Raw genomic sequence first — 17,276 nt, forward strand, 5'->3', positions numbered from 1 at the left:
AAAGAGGTTTATTTTGTCGCTCGCTTTGATCGCAAATTAATTAATGGACAAAACAATATTTGTCTGTATTGAGAATGATCAATATTAATGATTTGTCCTATTTATGTAAGAGATGTAAATGTATATAGAAAAATATACATATGTGTGTGTATGCTGAGCTTAAACATAAAATTGTTTATTTTTTCATATAAATATCACATAATATTATTTTGCTCGTATCGGATCTAATAATTAATAAAAGAATTAATAATCTCAGGAAACTCTTTTTCCAAGGATATGTGAGTAAATTAAATTTAAAAATCATTGTTGGAGAAAGTTAATCAGGAATACAGAGTTACAGGAATACAGAGAGGGAATAATGAAAGGAAACGAAAAGGAGGATTTTGCTGACAAAGAAGCTCTCGACTCTTACCCGGTCACCACGACGAAGAAGTCCATGATGTTCCAGATGTTGCGCAGGTAGGAGCCGCGGTGGAGGACGAAGCCGAGAGCGAGGATCTTGAGGGTCGCCTCGACACAGAAAATCCCGAGGAAATAGATCTCCGTGGACTCGAGTTTTTGTGCGAGTATGGTCTTGTCAGAACTCGGCAGATGCTCCTCGAGGGCAAGGACTACGCAATTGGCGATGATGGTGAGCAGGACGGCGTATTCGAAGGGCGGCCACTCGATGATGAAGCGCGTATGCTTCCGTATACAGTTATCCTCCGACAGGATAAACAACGACGTGGTGCCCTTGCCGCCTCCCCCACCGCCACCCGCCCCTCCGCCCTGATCCCGGCCTGGTGCCATGTCTACCAGACCAGGTACCTAAAGAACGCCGATATCACGCTCGGAAAATGATATTTTTTTTCGAAAACACAATAAGCTTTTAAGGTTGAAGTAAGTACAAAACTCTTATTCATCTCAGTTATTCGTATAGAGAACTCGAAAAATGGAACAACGATGAAGCAAATAGAGATCTTGAAAAATTATGTATAAATTATTTATTCGTACATGTTTGACCTACACCTGTTTATTTCATGGTAACCTAATTAATTCTATTTATCGGAGTAATTTTCTAATAATTAAATGTAACGATAAATGTAGTAATATATATTTATCTACCTTAAATATATTTAAAGTTTTTCCAAATCTCTCAATTTTTAACTGTTACACAATTTAATGACATCTTACCTCCCCTCCGAAGCTAGTCCAGTCACCGAGACCACTCCTCAGTCCGGCCAACCTCGACCTTCTCCCGTAGTACTGACTCGCGTATCCAGGGTCCCTTTGTGCCGCCTCTTGCGCTGCTGCCAACCTGAAAAGGAGATGAAAAGGGTTAATGACTAGTTGCACGTTGAAGTCCGATCGGAATTTTTAAGAGACCATGGTCTATGGTTTATAAATGAGTTAATTATATTTTATCAATGAATTGATAGCTATTATATAATTTTTATTAATGAATTGCTAGCTATTATATTATTATAACTTATCAATAATCTATATTATAGCTTTATAATAATCTCTGCTAATTAATAATATTAAAAAATGCGTCAAAGAATAATAATTAATTTCACAAGCTGGCTAACTTTACGAAAAAGCCAGTGAGATAATTAAAACCACGATAATACATAAATATGCCTTTCGCGAATCATGTAATTAAAGAAATTCTCTAATTTTTTAATTTATTTTTTGGTTTAAATTATATACCTTTGCGCCCTAAAAACTGCGCGTGGCTCTTTTGCCTTTTTACTCGGATTTTACTTGATTTTAATCGTGTAAGAGCCTTACTTTTATATCTTCATAAATATGACATAACATGCTTCAATAGTCAATTAATAGCTTGATTAGAAGAATTCTTAAAAGAAGTGATCGCTATTTATTTTATTATTTCTTCAAAAGGGAGCACAGATTAGATATTAATTAACAGCCATATTTATATAATTTATGTCTGTCATTTATATGTATATATCATTTATATAATATAATCGTTAGCCTATATTAGATAAATATCTCGAAATTAAACGGTCATATTTAGCACGGAATATATAACATAATGTATAAAGACACAACAACAAGTTTTTGTTCTATTAATTTTATTTTTACATAAATATTAGTTTCAAAAATATTATTTTTTAAAATTTATTACAATTGAGATATACATATATATATTTTTTTTTTTTATTACATATGTGTATATTTTGACGAGGTTTTTGAAATTCTCCTTCTAAATGCACAACATATTGCGGATCACCAAAATGTATAAAGTGTGCAGAAAATTTTGGCAAAATTATTCACGTCATGCAGGCGGGCGATGCCTCAGAGAGATTGCATAAAAGATCTTGTTAATGACGGACGGAGATATGTAACGTGGCTCCGGCTTCAATTAAGTGCATTAGTCGAGACTTTTGCGACATATACCCTGTATGCGTGCTAGCTCTTCTCTCGCGTGGTAGAGAGAAAGAGAGAAAGAGAGAGAGAGAGAGAGAGAGAACTGGAGTAAGTGAGTGCAATCAAGGCACACGATAATGCAATAATTCACGGCAAGAATCTCTCGTCGTTGCATCCTCGCTTTCGTATAATGCACCAACTGCATGCAATAGCGCCGATGACGAAATTGCTATGCTCGTAAAATCGCATCTGATTCAAAAAATGAAAAAAAAATTAAACCTATATATTTATTATTTCTATGATAAACCGTTTTTAGTAAAAGATTAATCAATATTTTAAGAATTGGCAAGATGTGTGTGTATGTGCACGAAGAGTAATAAGGTTCTAAAATCTTCTAGAGAAACACTTTTTATTAATTTTATTAAAATTAATTCTAAATTCATTAAAATAATTATATATATTCCTACTTTGGATATATTTTTTACATTTTCTTACATTATAATATTCTCTATAAAAAATGTTTCAACAAATTTTATAACTTTTCAAATATTTATCAATATTTTACAGATATAATATTTAGAATTAATAATAAAAAATTTAAATATTGATAATATTAAATAATTTCTGAAAAAATATGACATCAATGTAAATCAGAATAATTTTCTAATTGGATATTAGTGATTCAACTGAGCGCTACAAATTCACTCATGTCGTTCTAAAAAAAGCTCGATGCTGAATTTGCACAACATAAGGAGGAGTCTATTCTCGATCGATCGTAGCTGAATTTGGGATGTCTCTCGAAAACCTGTGAAGAGTACTCGAGATCTTTTTGAGATGGTCGATATACGCTCTATTTTTCCTTTAACAAATACAATCGAGCAGCGTAAAATATCGTGACTGAAAAGCAGATCTCTTCGCAAAAGATTTATTTGATATTACATGAAGCAAGTTTCATATTGATAAATCTAATACTGTGTCAGAGATAACTGTAACAGTTCATATATAATAACTGATCAAATATATTCTCTACTTTCATGTGTGCAAGTATTATTTTTTTTTTAAGTTTAAACAAATTATATAAAAATTTAAAATCAAATATCTAGCAATTGTATACTTATAAGTATCGAAGCTCACAAACAATTGACATTTCAAGATATTTGAGAGAGAGAGAGAGAGAGAGAGAGAGAGAGAGAGAGAGAGAGAGAGAGAATACAAATTAATAGAGACATATGTTTTTGCACTTTCCCGTTACAGCACGAAAAGATCGCAAGTAAACCGCAAATGAAGTATATATGTACTTGTATATTTACACTTTTGTGAAGAGAAAATGAAAATGCGATTCTGATTTCGCTACATATTTTCTCGCGAATTTGAATCGCGATTTAAAGCATCCACGAGAGAATTCGAAATCATAAATCATCCGTTCATAGAATATTTGAGAGAGAGAGAGAGAGAGAGAGAGAGAGAGAGAGAGATTACAAATTAATCGAGACATTTGTGAAGAAACTTTTTTTCATGACGTTCGGAAACACTTTGTGCATAAGATAACGATAACAGATAAAGTTTCGCGATTTGTCACGTGGCCGACATACGACATTTAGCTGAACGAGAAAACGACTCGAAGGAAAAAGTTCGCGTCGAGATTGTTCGATTTTATGTATCCGGAGAATCGAATATAATACGGAGAGCGAGCATGGAGTAGCGTCTGCCAATTTTATCAGCTACTTCCAGCGCTCTCTTATCCTGCTTTACGAGACCTTTCCTTCTCCTTTACTTCGGCCGTTTCTGCCGGCGACCGACAAAGCGGCGCCGACCTGGAATAGAAATTTGTAAAAAATAATTATGATGCCAACCCCAACGAAATCGTCAAACTTAAGAAGATAAGTGTGTGCTTGTTTTTCTCTCTGAGATATTTTTGAATGAAAAAAGCCAAACACGATTATGTATCGGCTTTTCATGATTTCTCACTTGTTGGTTAATTGTCTGACTAATCTTGCATTTCCAATCAAATTGTTGATTAAATTGATATGTATGTATTTAAACTATATTTATTATTATTTTCAAATAAATTTTAATGAATTGCAAATTATAAATTTTAATGTCAATTATGTATAACCAAAGAGAAAAATAAAGTTTTACGCATAAATACGTAATAGACTATTAATTATTAGATATAAGCTAAAAGTGACAAAAAAATTTTTCTTTCATATCCAGAATAAAAAAAAATTAAGTATGAGAAAAAAGCAAATTATATAAAATGTTGAAAAAATGAACAAAATATATTCCGCAATTGTTGCTGGTGCTTGTTCGTGCCTCGGCCTAACATCGCTGAATTATTGAGAACAGGACAGGAATAATTGATCCAGTTTGTTCTTGTAACGGTAGGATCAATACTACTCTCGAAAATGAACCGCCGACTCGTCCATGTGTCCATTTTGCAAGGACGCACGCCGTGAAGTACAGCAATATACGTAATGAAAAGATTCAATTGCGGAGATTGTTACATCAGCAACAGGTGTAACCCTCGGCGCAATTAGTTGGACTTGAACTAATGATTATTAAATTAACAAAATATATTTCTTTGCATCTCATCGAAATTAAATCACGCGCCTTTTTTCTATAATCTATTTTATAAAATTTATAATAAATAAAATTAATTTATCCACGTAATTTTTTCTTGGTAAGTTTGTTAGTAATGCAAGATCGAGGTGCTATTTAAGTCATTTCTTTATTTTTCTCTTTATTTTTCTTATATATTTATTAATTTATTAAATATATTTTCGGATGAATGGTAATCTATTTCCTGAAAAAATCCATCATGTTATCAAAATTGGGTATTTTTGAAATTGAATTTGGAATCGAAATTAAAAATTGAGTGATATGATTTCCAGACAATACTTGCTCGCAATATATCACGATCATAAAACAAACGCAGGGTTGTCTTGCACTTGCAACGGATTGCAGCCCTCACGAAGGTTAATCACGATTTATGCAACAACGTTGTGTTGCAGCGCATCGCTATGTCGGAGCGCAGTTTTTACCGGTTAGCAAATAACGGCGGGACGCGAGTCGTGCCAAATGGTCGTGTTACCGGATGCCTCTGTTTTTCGTCGATAGTAATTAATGCGTGCGGAACGGAAGCTCTGTGAAATTTTTTTCGCCGTTCATCTGTTCGGTTACTTCATAAATATTCAATCGTGAATATTTCGAGATTGAAGAGATGCCGCAACATATAGAGAACTAGATATTCGAGTCACATACGCAAAAAACGCTAGGTCCATTTTTGAAACTTTACAAGATGGAATTTTCTTATGCGTGAGTAAATTTAATATTTTAAATTAATAAAATAATGAAAAAAAAGTGATAGCATTTAATGCTGAGAAGGACATTAAGAGCTATCTAGAAGACACGATTTCAGAATAATCTTAACAAAAATGGAGATAGGCTTAATTTTTTTATTATTTTCCTTCTAAGATACGCGAGAGAGAAAGTATGAGTTTTGTAGCCACATTTGTAGACACAAAATGGCTTATTTGGCGAGATGCTAAATTTAAACGTTCTAGTTCTCAGGGGATTAAACATTTCGTCTGACGAAGAATATTTCCGTAAGAAATTAGAAGGGCAAATTCTGAATAAAAACTGCTTGTGCCGCAATAGAGTTCACAGTCGAGGAAGATCTAATTCTTACTAATTCTTACTAATTGAAGTAACGAGCGAGAGCTATAAATGTAACCAGTATCTCAGATAATCAGTACGAAGGAAAAGAGATATTTGTTCCCTCTACGTGAAGCAAGATAAATTATTCTCAAAGAGTTTCGAGAACTTATCGAAGAATACTAATTCTATCTTGGCCCTAGTTAACTGTAGAGTGCACGGCGTAAGAACTTATCGATTTATTACATTATTCGCCAGTAATTTGCCTCGTTAATTATGTACATTTCTAATAGGGGTCTGATATTGTTAACGGATATCAATGCAGCTCGCTATACGAATCTATGCATAAAAGATAAGAGCAATGTCGAGCTAAAATGGTAGATCAAACAAAAAAAAGATCAAATAAAAATAATTCTTGCCTTGTAATTTAATAACTGAACATAGCAAAGAAGGGAATATTTAATTTCTCTCATTCTCTCTTTTCTCAATTATAGAAGAAGCTCAAATATTAAAATTATGCCCAATAAATTAATAACAGTGTTGCAATATCTTTTTCCACAATACAATTTCAATTATTATACAATTATTCATGAACATATCAATTTCGATTGCTTATACATTGGCAAAAGATAGCACGTTAGATCACACAAACTTACTTCGCTGAAAATATTAATTGAAAATGATAGATTGACCAGGCTGTGAATCGAATATATCTATGTATAGGCGGCCAGCCAGCAGGCGCCAACGAAAGAGAGACGAAGGAACATTAAAAATAATTGACCTTCGATTCCGGATCGACAGGCAAGCAGCAACGCGACGCCGTCGACCATCGCGTCGCAAGGCCGTTCCATTATTTTTCCTTTTCGCAAGAGATATAAACCTTTTCGAATGTTATCGGGCCGCGCACGAGGCCGGCTCTCTTTCTCGCCGCGCCACAGTTTCAAAGCCGCGGGTTTCGCAAAGAAGTCACTCCGATGCACACTCGACCATAGCGATTCGATTTCATCGAGATCAATACGTGGGAAATTATCAACCCCTCATTTGTGCTCTCGTTTTAACGATGTTCCCGCGTGATATAATCTTCAGTTATCGACTCGACGCTGGAACGTACATGTTTGTCTTTCGAGTTACTTCACATATGGCAGTAAACACCTCCCCTTTAATCAAGTTATTTACGCATAAAAAGGATGATTTTGAAAAACTAGTGCATCGTGGAATATTATGTGTAGAGTTAGAATCGCTTATTATATATTGTGTTAGCGTGACATAATTTGTCACTAATTGATTCATGGATTTTAATTAAAGATTAAATAGCTCTACTGCAAAATTATAGTTTTGCATTTGACAAAGAATTATTAATATTTGTCTATTTAATTAATCTCTTTTGTGAATTCAATTCATATATCATATATATATACTAATCACTGTTTTATTGCATAAAGTTTGTATATCGCATTTGTATCAAATAAATTGTTATTTGATTATTATTAATATATAGTTTACAACTATGTAAATTTTTTATTTGTTATTTAAATCATTTAAGAGAAATAAGATAGAGGAATTAGATCTTCGGAAGTTTGCACACACGGATTTCTAAATCTGTCGTAATCCCTAAGTAACCGTTCTCATCTCGCACAGCCATCTATTCATAGCCGCGTGCAAGCCATCTTGAATTATCGGATACCATCGTGCAACCGCTAATAGTGGTATTCGATAACGCGCGAAACACTCGGATGACAGACTCCGCCGACTCAGATTGACCAATCGATTCGAATGTATTGGCAAAACACCGCGATTAACCATCGCTGACGACAAATATCACTATCAACGATTGCATTCGATCAGCATCGTTCATAAAGTATATCAACTAAGAAAAATTTAATTTATCAAGGCTGACGAGACTCTCCATCACCATTCTATGCAACGTGCGCAAATAAAGTGCTCGTTTCTCTCATCTCATTTCAAATAGAAAAATTTGCCGAGTAACTTTCTCCCTGTATAAACAAACAAGTATCGCAACCAACGAAATACCGCCGTCTCGAAGCTCATGAATCATCACTCTTCCAATTCCAGAAATAAAGTCATTCGTGATCCAGATCGTCGTCCTCTGGTAAACTGTCTCGATCCTCAATGACAACGACGTGGTCGAATCATGGCGAGATAAGGATAAAGCAACGGCGATCTGGAGGAACAAATAATCTCTATATACATGTCATAAGGGCGTCGTCTTCTCGCTGCTGGATCGTTACTCGAAAAACCGGCTCCTAAACGACGGTGCCAGCCAAAAATCGTAACTACGAACCCCATGACGGCCGTCGCGGCGCCCAGCCGGCGTCGCCGTCCCCACCCCAGCTACCATCCCGACAGCGGGACCCGGGCATACCCCCACACGCGGGGAAGGGTGGCGTCAGAACGATGCGGAGTGAACGTCGCGGAGAGCGGCGTCAAGGGGTGCGTTGCGGAGGGAAGCGGAGGGTCCTCAATGACGTCACGTCAGCGCCATTTCGTCCGATGACGTCAACCCGACGACGACGACGACGACGACGACGACGACGGTGACTGCCGGCTGCATAGCTACCCTCTGGCCCCCTCACCTTGTACTTGTATGGCGCACGTGTGACCAATGGCATGTGTAGCATGTGGGCGTTTGTATATGTGTGTTTAGAGAGGTACATTAACATTTATACGTCTACGAACGTGGATAAATTAATTCTTCATTCTTTACGATTCGACACGACTGCGAAGTAAGACAATGTCTGTTTTCTTCTGCATCAATTTCAAAGATTGTATCGCTACGTTTTGTTTTATCTTAATTGCAATTGAAATGCCGGAAGAAATAAATAAAACTACTTTTATTAAAAAATAAATTACAGTTGTAATGTTATTTATATCCGATTGCTACGCTCTTTGTAATGCAAGAAACAGATTTTCTTGAAGAAAAATACTTTGTTACATTAAAGTAAAAATTAGAACAGCGAAGGCTAATCACACACATACACACCCGCACATGTATGTTTTCTAAACTCTTTTGAAAAGCCAGTTCTTAATTTTACTCCTATAATTTTCATTTATTTATTAATAGAGAATAATAGATTTACACACTGTAAATTTTTTTTTTTTTTACTGTAAGAGAGAAAGAATTATGGAAACTTTCGCTGTTCTATTTTAACTAATTCTCCTCTATAAGCATGAGACTGCACTAACCGGCCGAGAAACGGATTGGTATCCTAATGGCTTAATTGTGTCGGACTTAACTCATTCTCCGGACTTGGCTGTTACAATACAAGCTTCTCGCCTGGACATACGACCCACTCATGCACAAACTTTGCTCTTGATCTGATTATGAGTAAGTACCTTTGGTCGTATGAATACTATAGAAACAAATGCCTTTATAGTAGAAGGTGCAAACAAATGTAGTTACGCCAAGGTAAAAACACGAAGCAGTAACATCTATATTTTGTACGAATAAACTTTTGTAAATTATCTTCTCCTGTATAAAGTTTTGCAATCAAATCTGTTTCATTGATTTTTAATTTTACCACTTTTAAGTATATATTTTTATATTGTCATGTGTATGTGTGTATATCAAAATCAAGATCTTAAAACTAAATATAAATTAAGATTTTACAGTCTACATTTTACACAATAAAAAATTATTAAATCTGTCATCTTCAATTAAGAAACGCAGAAAATTTAGTTATTTAATATTTCATTACTCTGCGTTATTAAGCAAAAATCATTATTCTAAAACCGGAAACAGTCACCAATTTGTAGACGTACACTGTGTGTGTGTACATATATGCTACCGAGCATACAGATCAAGGTATGTCGACAGAATGCTTCTGGGCTCGAATACGTCTCGATCATGACCGCGATCGAGTGGCACGCCGTGCTCGATTTGACGTTTAATAATTAATACAACTCGGTGTTGGATCGGATAGACAGGACAGCATCGAGAAAGGGCAGTAGAGATGGCGGTATTTAATTCGATGAAAGTAATTAATTCGCTTTTATTTATAAATAATATTTGTTATTATTTATGTCGTTTTATAATCAATATAACGACGAGTTTGCGTAGAAAACGTGCATCTAATATCGATACAATAATATTGCGCGATTATGATATTATTACATAATTTTACTGAAATCAAATTAAAAAGGTATATATTTAAGAAATACAGCAAGCAATCCCAAACGTCTTCGTCAAAAGTTATAACGAAATGTCAATTTTAATACAAGATGTCGCGTGCTTTCAACGGCGTAGGTCGTATTGAACTCTTTCGTCGACGATGTAAATGCCGCGTGATAGCTGCAAATGGTCGGTAATTGACGGAATCAAACCAGAAGATAGGCGACTTCCAGAATGCAGCCGAAAGTTCTGCCTGGCAAATCCCCGAAAGGGCCGCCGAGAATATCCGTCCCGCGGGCGCGACTCGTAAGTGGGACAGAAGCGACGTCGAGAGTGCAGCAGCATGACATCCTCAACGGGGTCGCGCGAGAGCTACGCGATAAATTATCTATCGGGGGTGAAACGGTGCGGGAAAATGCGCGAGACATCGCGTCGCGTCGCGTCGTGAGAAATTTACTCACGAATCGCGCTTTATCTCTTAACACAAAAGTCGCTTCGCTGGAAGATTTATCTTTCCTAAAAATATATGTGTGTATGTATTTTTTATTATTGTATTTATTTTCTTATTTTCTCTCTCTCTCTCTCTCTTCTCTCTCCTTCTCTCACAATATTTCTCAACGTTATCGTATATTCCTTTTTTGAGTTAGTAAAAATAGAATTATATACCACTCACTTGTATATTCTTACAAATGAATCTGCTAAATCTGAAAAGCGATAACTACACGAGAACGTAGTTACTGCTTTCCCGTATATTATGATGAATGAGTTCGCTGAGCTCTAAAAGATATGAATTTTGCTAGACCAAAACGGAGATAGATTAAATTTTGCCAACCTAATTTCTCGTCGTAAGTGAAATAAGAGAGAGAGAGAGAGAGAGAAGCCATCTTTTATCTGTTTAATATATATATTGAGTTACTATTAAAATGCTTCGTACAATAATTTGTGTCTAAATGCTTAAGTACACACACGCTGCTTTTATTATTTTCCATTATTTCTTGTATTATTGAAAGAATGAATGGCAAAAAATATGTAGTAAAAATTATATAATTAAATAATTTAAATTCAAATAAAAAATTTTAATCTGAACATGAAACCACATTCGGTTTAATTATTGGCTCTAATGAATCTCTCAAATACACGCATCGTCTGAACAGCCTATCGATTGTAAGCGCAAGCTAAAAATGCTCGCTAATAATGAGCACCCAACTAACGGATAGCGCGACTGACGTAACTCGAAGCTTTCTGGACGCAAATAGAGAGAGAAAGAGAGAGAGAGAGAGAGATCGAAAGGTAATTTTGCTGGAGCATGTAGGCGGCTATTATGACTGGGTACCTTTCCTCTGTTGGCCTTCCACCCTTTTCCATCCTCTTTCACACATTTGCTTGCGCACTCTACGCGCGGCTTTAACGGACAGTGCTATTAGCGTTATTTATATGCCCGTATTAGGCTCGTCCGGATGACCCCTGTTTTTTAATTGTGCGACAATTTTCCTTCCATTATTTCCTACGATAAACCACACCATTATTCCTCCACCGTAAACTATTGATTATTTATTGGTAATTATCTCGTCTTTGTGTGTGTGTGTGTGTGTGTGTGTGTGTGTGTGTGTGTGTGTGTGTGTGTGTGTGTGTGTGTGTGTGTGTGTGTGTGTGTGTGTGTGTGAGTGAGTGTGTACCGTTATATTCAGAATTGCTTATTAATTTGTACACAATTTTAATACGCGAACAATGTTATTAACGCCATTTATGTGTCTCTGAACTCGCATTAGGCTCGTCCACATGATGCCTAGCCTTCTAATTGCGTAATAGTTTCCCTTCCACTATTCCCTATAGTAACATGCCACCATTTTGTCCTTTTACCACAAGTTTACATTACTTGTTAATGATTATTAACTATTTACTATTATATTGTAAATATTACTGAAATTTATTAATTTACAAATTACTTTATAAACTGCAGAATTAATTATTTTATTAAAAAATAATCAAAAACAATTATTGATTATTTCTCAATAAAATAAATTTTTAATAATGTAATAAAAAAATTAATATAAATTTTTTTGCTTGTATTCTCAAATAAAGATATACTCTTGAGACTTTGATATTTCGCACAGAAGTGCACTTTTTGCGACTGCACGAAATCGAATACGGAATAACTTGCAGAAAGTGCGAGCAGAAGAAAAAGCCAATGTTTTCGCGAGTAACGGCCGAGTAAATATTTGCGCCGATCGGATAGTAAATTGCGACGATCGGAGATCGCAATCAGAGCGTTTTTCTAATCACCGAATCAATCGGCTGCCACACCGCGATCGGGCGATTCGAGGCTTCATTCACCGACAATCCCGCATGGATCACACAGATCGAAGCTATACAAGTGCACCAATCGCGATATCGATCGCAAAAGACAAATTAAGACTTACGTAGTTATAGAATGTATGATTTTGAACAAAAAGTCTCGTTCGCAGTTTTTTTTAATGCTTTGTTTTATAAAGATTCAATTATAAATCATAAAAAAATGTATGTGGAAAAAAAATTTTCGGTAAAAGGTTTTTTTTATATAAATTATAATTCTAAAAATTTTAAATATCTGTAATTTTTTTTTATAACGGAAAAAGATTATCACAATTCTTTCCAAACTTTTTTAATTTTCTGCTTTATATAGAGTTTAATACAAATAATTTAAAAATGCTGTTCCTTTTTTTTCGAAAAACTATTTTGTAAAAACTACTTGTTGTAAGAAAGTTTCTTTGGAAAAATCTGCAATTTATTATAAAATAAAGGAATCAATAAAAATAATTAAATATAACAACGTTTATAGGAACGATGCTGACATGCAAAATATACTACTTTCGAGAAGCTCCGAAGAATCTATTTGGGACAAGGTTTATCCTCTGCGCGGAAATTAGCAAAGACAACGGAAGGGAATCGGAGGAAACGCGGCGTCGCGACGCGGATCGTCAGATTAGAGCGAGTGTCGCGTTGGCAAACTCTCAAATCTCAATCCTTCCAAATGATACACAAGAAAGTTGCGTGTCAGTGAGGGAATCGTAAATCCGGGATTGGGATTTAAGAAATGAGAGGATGTGTGGCACAAATGTATACGTCTGGCGCCAATGAACGCTTCTATAAAAGACACATCGATGACTTTAGTAAAGTAGAGCTAGAATTTACGGGACTTGACGCGAAACTTACCGAGGATTGTCGGTAAATGTAAATGTAAATATAATCTCAAAAACAAACTGATCGAAGTTATACAAGATCCTATGTATACCATTTGGTTCTATTACATCAATAGAAAAATTATTCGTTATTATTTATAAAAACCGAAAAAATATATAAATACCTATTAATCCGCCGGAAAAGCAAGTTGAGAATAGCACGATAGTTTGGCATAGCTAACGATATTTAGAAAATTCACCACTGAATACCAATGACTTCCCCCCCAAAAAAAGAATAGGAGAAGATGAGAGTAAGTTGCAAGAGATCCGACATTCGAGACGTCTGGCTCGATACTGCTGCTACTACTGGCTGCACATGCGGGTAGTCGATGCAACTAATCTCGGACACATTTCGAAGGGCTTTGTAGATGATAAATCGGGATTTTCCATGAATTCAAAAGTAAATAATGAATCTTTTCTTTTTCTTATTGAAAAGGAATGAATATTTCATACAATGACTATTAATTTTAATTGATGTGGGGAATCGAGAAGCAATTTTTACGACTTACAAATCCATAACATCATTAAACACAATTGGCATAATTATATAATATTCGCAATTATTTTCTCATTCGGCAATAAAAGAATATATTTACACAAATTCGAAAAATCAATTAAAACACATTGATATACTAGTTATTCTAAGAATTCAACAAGGCTTCACTCCCTGACGATAGTCATCGATGAATGGCTAGTACACGCGATTACGAGAAGGCAAGTGAGCCGAGACTTTCCGAGAAGAGCTGCGAGTTTTCATTGATACCGGGACTAGATTTAGGGCGGTACAATCGCGTTTCCCCGAAACGAGTCTTGAAATTAGGGCATGCACATTTTATTATGTACTATGTGTGTATGTGTGTGTGAAGGTGCGTGCATGTATTAGTGCACAATTCCGAGAATTCGCGGCCCAGTGTCGTTGAGTCAATGAAAGGGTGAAGTCACTGTTCTGTGAATCGCCCGACGAACTGAATAAACCTTGTAACCTGTAACTCGAGCGTGTCGTACCTCTCTCCCGGTTTACCAGAGCCACGTGCTTCTGACATTTAGGAAGTAATTTGATTAAACAAATTTCTGAGAACGTTTTAAATATTATATTCTCCTGTGCCTATAAGGACGATATTTCGTAATTGTCGCAAGTGTATCGTGAAATTTTTGTATGTTATATGAATATAATAAAAATATTAGAAAATTAAAAAAGAAATGAGCACTATAAAGAATCAATCAAAGAAACTAATTTTTCATATAATTTAAAAGATTAATTTTTCGAAAAATGTTTATGTTTTAATTAGCTTCAGTGATTAAAATAAATATTTATTTTAATATCAATTTGATCTATTTTTTTCATTTTATCCATTAGCCTTAATTGTAATATTTATTTTGATTAATGATATTTTATTTGCATGAATTTTTCGTTTTCTATATGACTCATTTAGAAAAATGTTTGGCCAGAATCTTCTGGGAATTTTGCAGCTAACCGTCGCTTATATATTACACATACAATCATATTGGTCTTCGTTATCGTTTCCCATTTGTTATCATACGTCATTTCATGAATTATCGATTATGCAAGCTTAAACAGACGATTGTATTACATAATTCCGTCGTATAATTTAGTTAAATATTAACTAAATATTAATGCTACACCAAATAAATGATTTTGCGTAGAAATATACGAGATGACTGCAAAAAATGTACGTATAACAACAGCGCGATAATATTTAATTCGATTAATATGAAATATAAAATGTATGCACGAATTTAATATATCGTTTATCTGTTATATATACACACATACGCAACTCCTCCATTTATAATATTGCAAATATTGCAAAACTAAAATATTTAACTTACTTAAAACTATATGATCTACGAGGATGTAGTAATTTAAATTTCACGAGCGTTGAATAGGCAACAAATTCTATTTTTCAGGAAATTCAAGTAATCTTCTACTCGCGCGCGCGCAAACGGAAATTTAATTTCAGATTTAATTAGCAAGATATTCGATGTCGGAGATTAGAGAGTTTGAAACTAAAATGAAGGAGTTTCCGCATTTTCGCTAAAGACAAGTCGACCCAAAGCTACGTTCGAAAAAATATTTCTACTACTGAACCTCATCTTCTACTTGCCAGTATTGTTTATACATGAATGCGATGGCAGAATATTCTTTAATCCCTAGTTTTATCATTTTATAATTATTTACGATTATTTTTTATGTATTTATATTACCTCGAACGTAATATTCATTTTTAATCTTAAACTATGCCAGCAGTGGCTTAGCGATTTCTGATTAAACTACGGCTTTGTTTGATTAGAAGTGCTAATATCACTCAAGTCTTGATGCCATCCGTCACCGCGATTGGCTAGAATACTTCGAGTGGCGTCAGTCAAAAATCGGAGACGCGAATCACGAAAATCGGAACCTCGCTGAATTAACTATTAGCACGCATCGTTATCTCGTTACGATAAATCTCGCGACGACGACCCTGTGTTATGCGTGGACAGATTCCGGCTCATTGTGCGATGCACGGCGATCCTTGAACTATAACATTTCGCCGAGAAACGATGTAACTTACATTCGGCCTCGAGTTGTCCGATAATTGAAGGAGAAAATTGTCCATCTTCGTAGAATGTACACGTTAATATACATATATGTAAGTAGCATATAAAGTAATTCTATAAATTCTTTTTGTGCAAATAACTCCATTCATCTGCATTCTTAATCTATAAATGAGATCGTGTTAAACAAGCTAATATATTTATTTACTTATATATCCATCTTTTCTTAATTTAATTAATAAAGCACTTTATTTGCGCGATCATATCACGGTTTAAATTCACTTTAATTAAGATATGACCTATGCTACTTTCACGATAATGCTTCTGAGCGTCCTATTCACAGTGCGACAAGCAATCTTCTTTGCATCCTGCATTCTGCATTTACCTTCCTTAATACCGGTTAAAGCCACGTTATGTCTATATCCAATGAATTGTCATCGACATTTGGAATGTTAACCCCTTCGAGGAAGCATATAAGAAGAATTCGTCTTTTTAAAGGAAATGTCGAAAAAGAGGGTCTATGCTCGCGTCCTTATTTCCGTGAAAGCTCTTCTCCATTGAGGTATTTATCGTGCGACGAGCAGCTCATTTCCTTACGTCGCTCCGGGCTTAATAAATCAGGGAAGGTGTCCTTGTCAATAGTAAGGTCAGTCGGGGCGACTTTGCGTCTCCAGCATTTGCCAAGTGGTAGCAAAGACGATGGTAGCTGCGGGTACAGGAAACGTAAAGGGAGGATTACAAGAAGGGCGACTCGAATCTCTCTCTTCCTTGAACGGGTCAAAATATACACCGAGAGAGAGGGAGCTATACGCATACGCGTATGCTACTCGTTTCAAAGCGTTGGAGGTCACGAAAAACTGGAACAGATACTGGTCATCTAAAAAGTTTGAGATTTTCTATTCGGCACCGCAATCTTAAGTTTAAAGATAACTTAGAGAGTTATTGTTTCAAATGTTTAATATTATTAAAGATTTCGATTATTAAACGTGTCAAAAACATATTCGTATTATCGTGTTTTTTTTTTTTTTTTTTTTTATTTTATCGTTTATTTAAAATATTAAAATTATTAAAAATTACATTAATTGTCATCAGCCACAAATTTGAAGACGGAAATGGATTATAAATTTTGAAAATAATATTACTTGCAAAATATAAAAGAAGTAATATATTAATAGCAAGAAAATAATTTTTTTTAATCACGATTGTGCCAAGATGGATTTAAATAAATGTTTCAAATGCAAGATGGAATATGTTAAAAATTATTAATAAATGATAATAATTTAACTAACATTGCCAAATATATTATTAATATATATTCTGTTACATCAATATTTTTCTCTTTTAATTTT

General features: G+C 34.8%; 1 protein-coding gene across 1 annotated transcript in view; it reads right to left on the bottom strand.

Annotated features, from left to right (window-relative positions):
* LOC115240137 (voltage-dependent calcium channel type A subunit alpha-1-like) overlaps nucleotides 1-17,276 on the bottom strand; it is a 118,267-nt gene that overhangs the window by 63,423 nt on the left and 37,568 nt on the right. The window contains 2 exon segments of the mRNA XM_029815112.1: nucleotides 413-807; nucleotides 1,174-1,297. Coding sequence (XP_029670972.1) covers nucleotides 413-807; nucleotides 1,174-1,297 — 519 coding nt within the window.

Source organism: Formica exsecta, unplaced genomic scaffold (genome assembly GCF_003651465.1).
Source record: "Formica exsecta isolate Colony F162 unplaced genomic scaffold, ASM365146v1 scaffold419, whole genome shotgun sequence".
Taxonomy (NCBI): Eukaryota; Metazoa; Arthropoda; class Insecta; order Hymenoptera; family Formicidae; genus Formica; species Formica exsecta.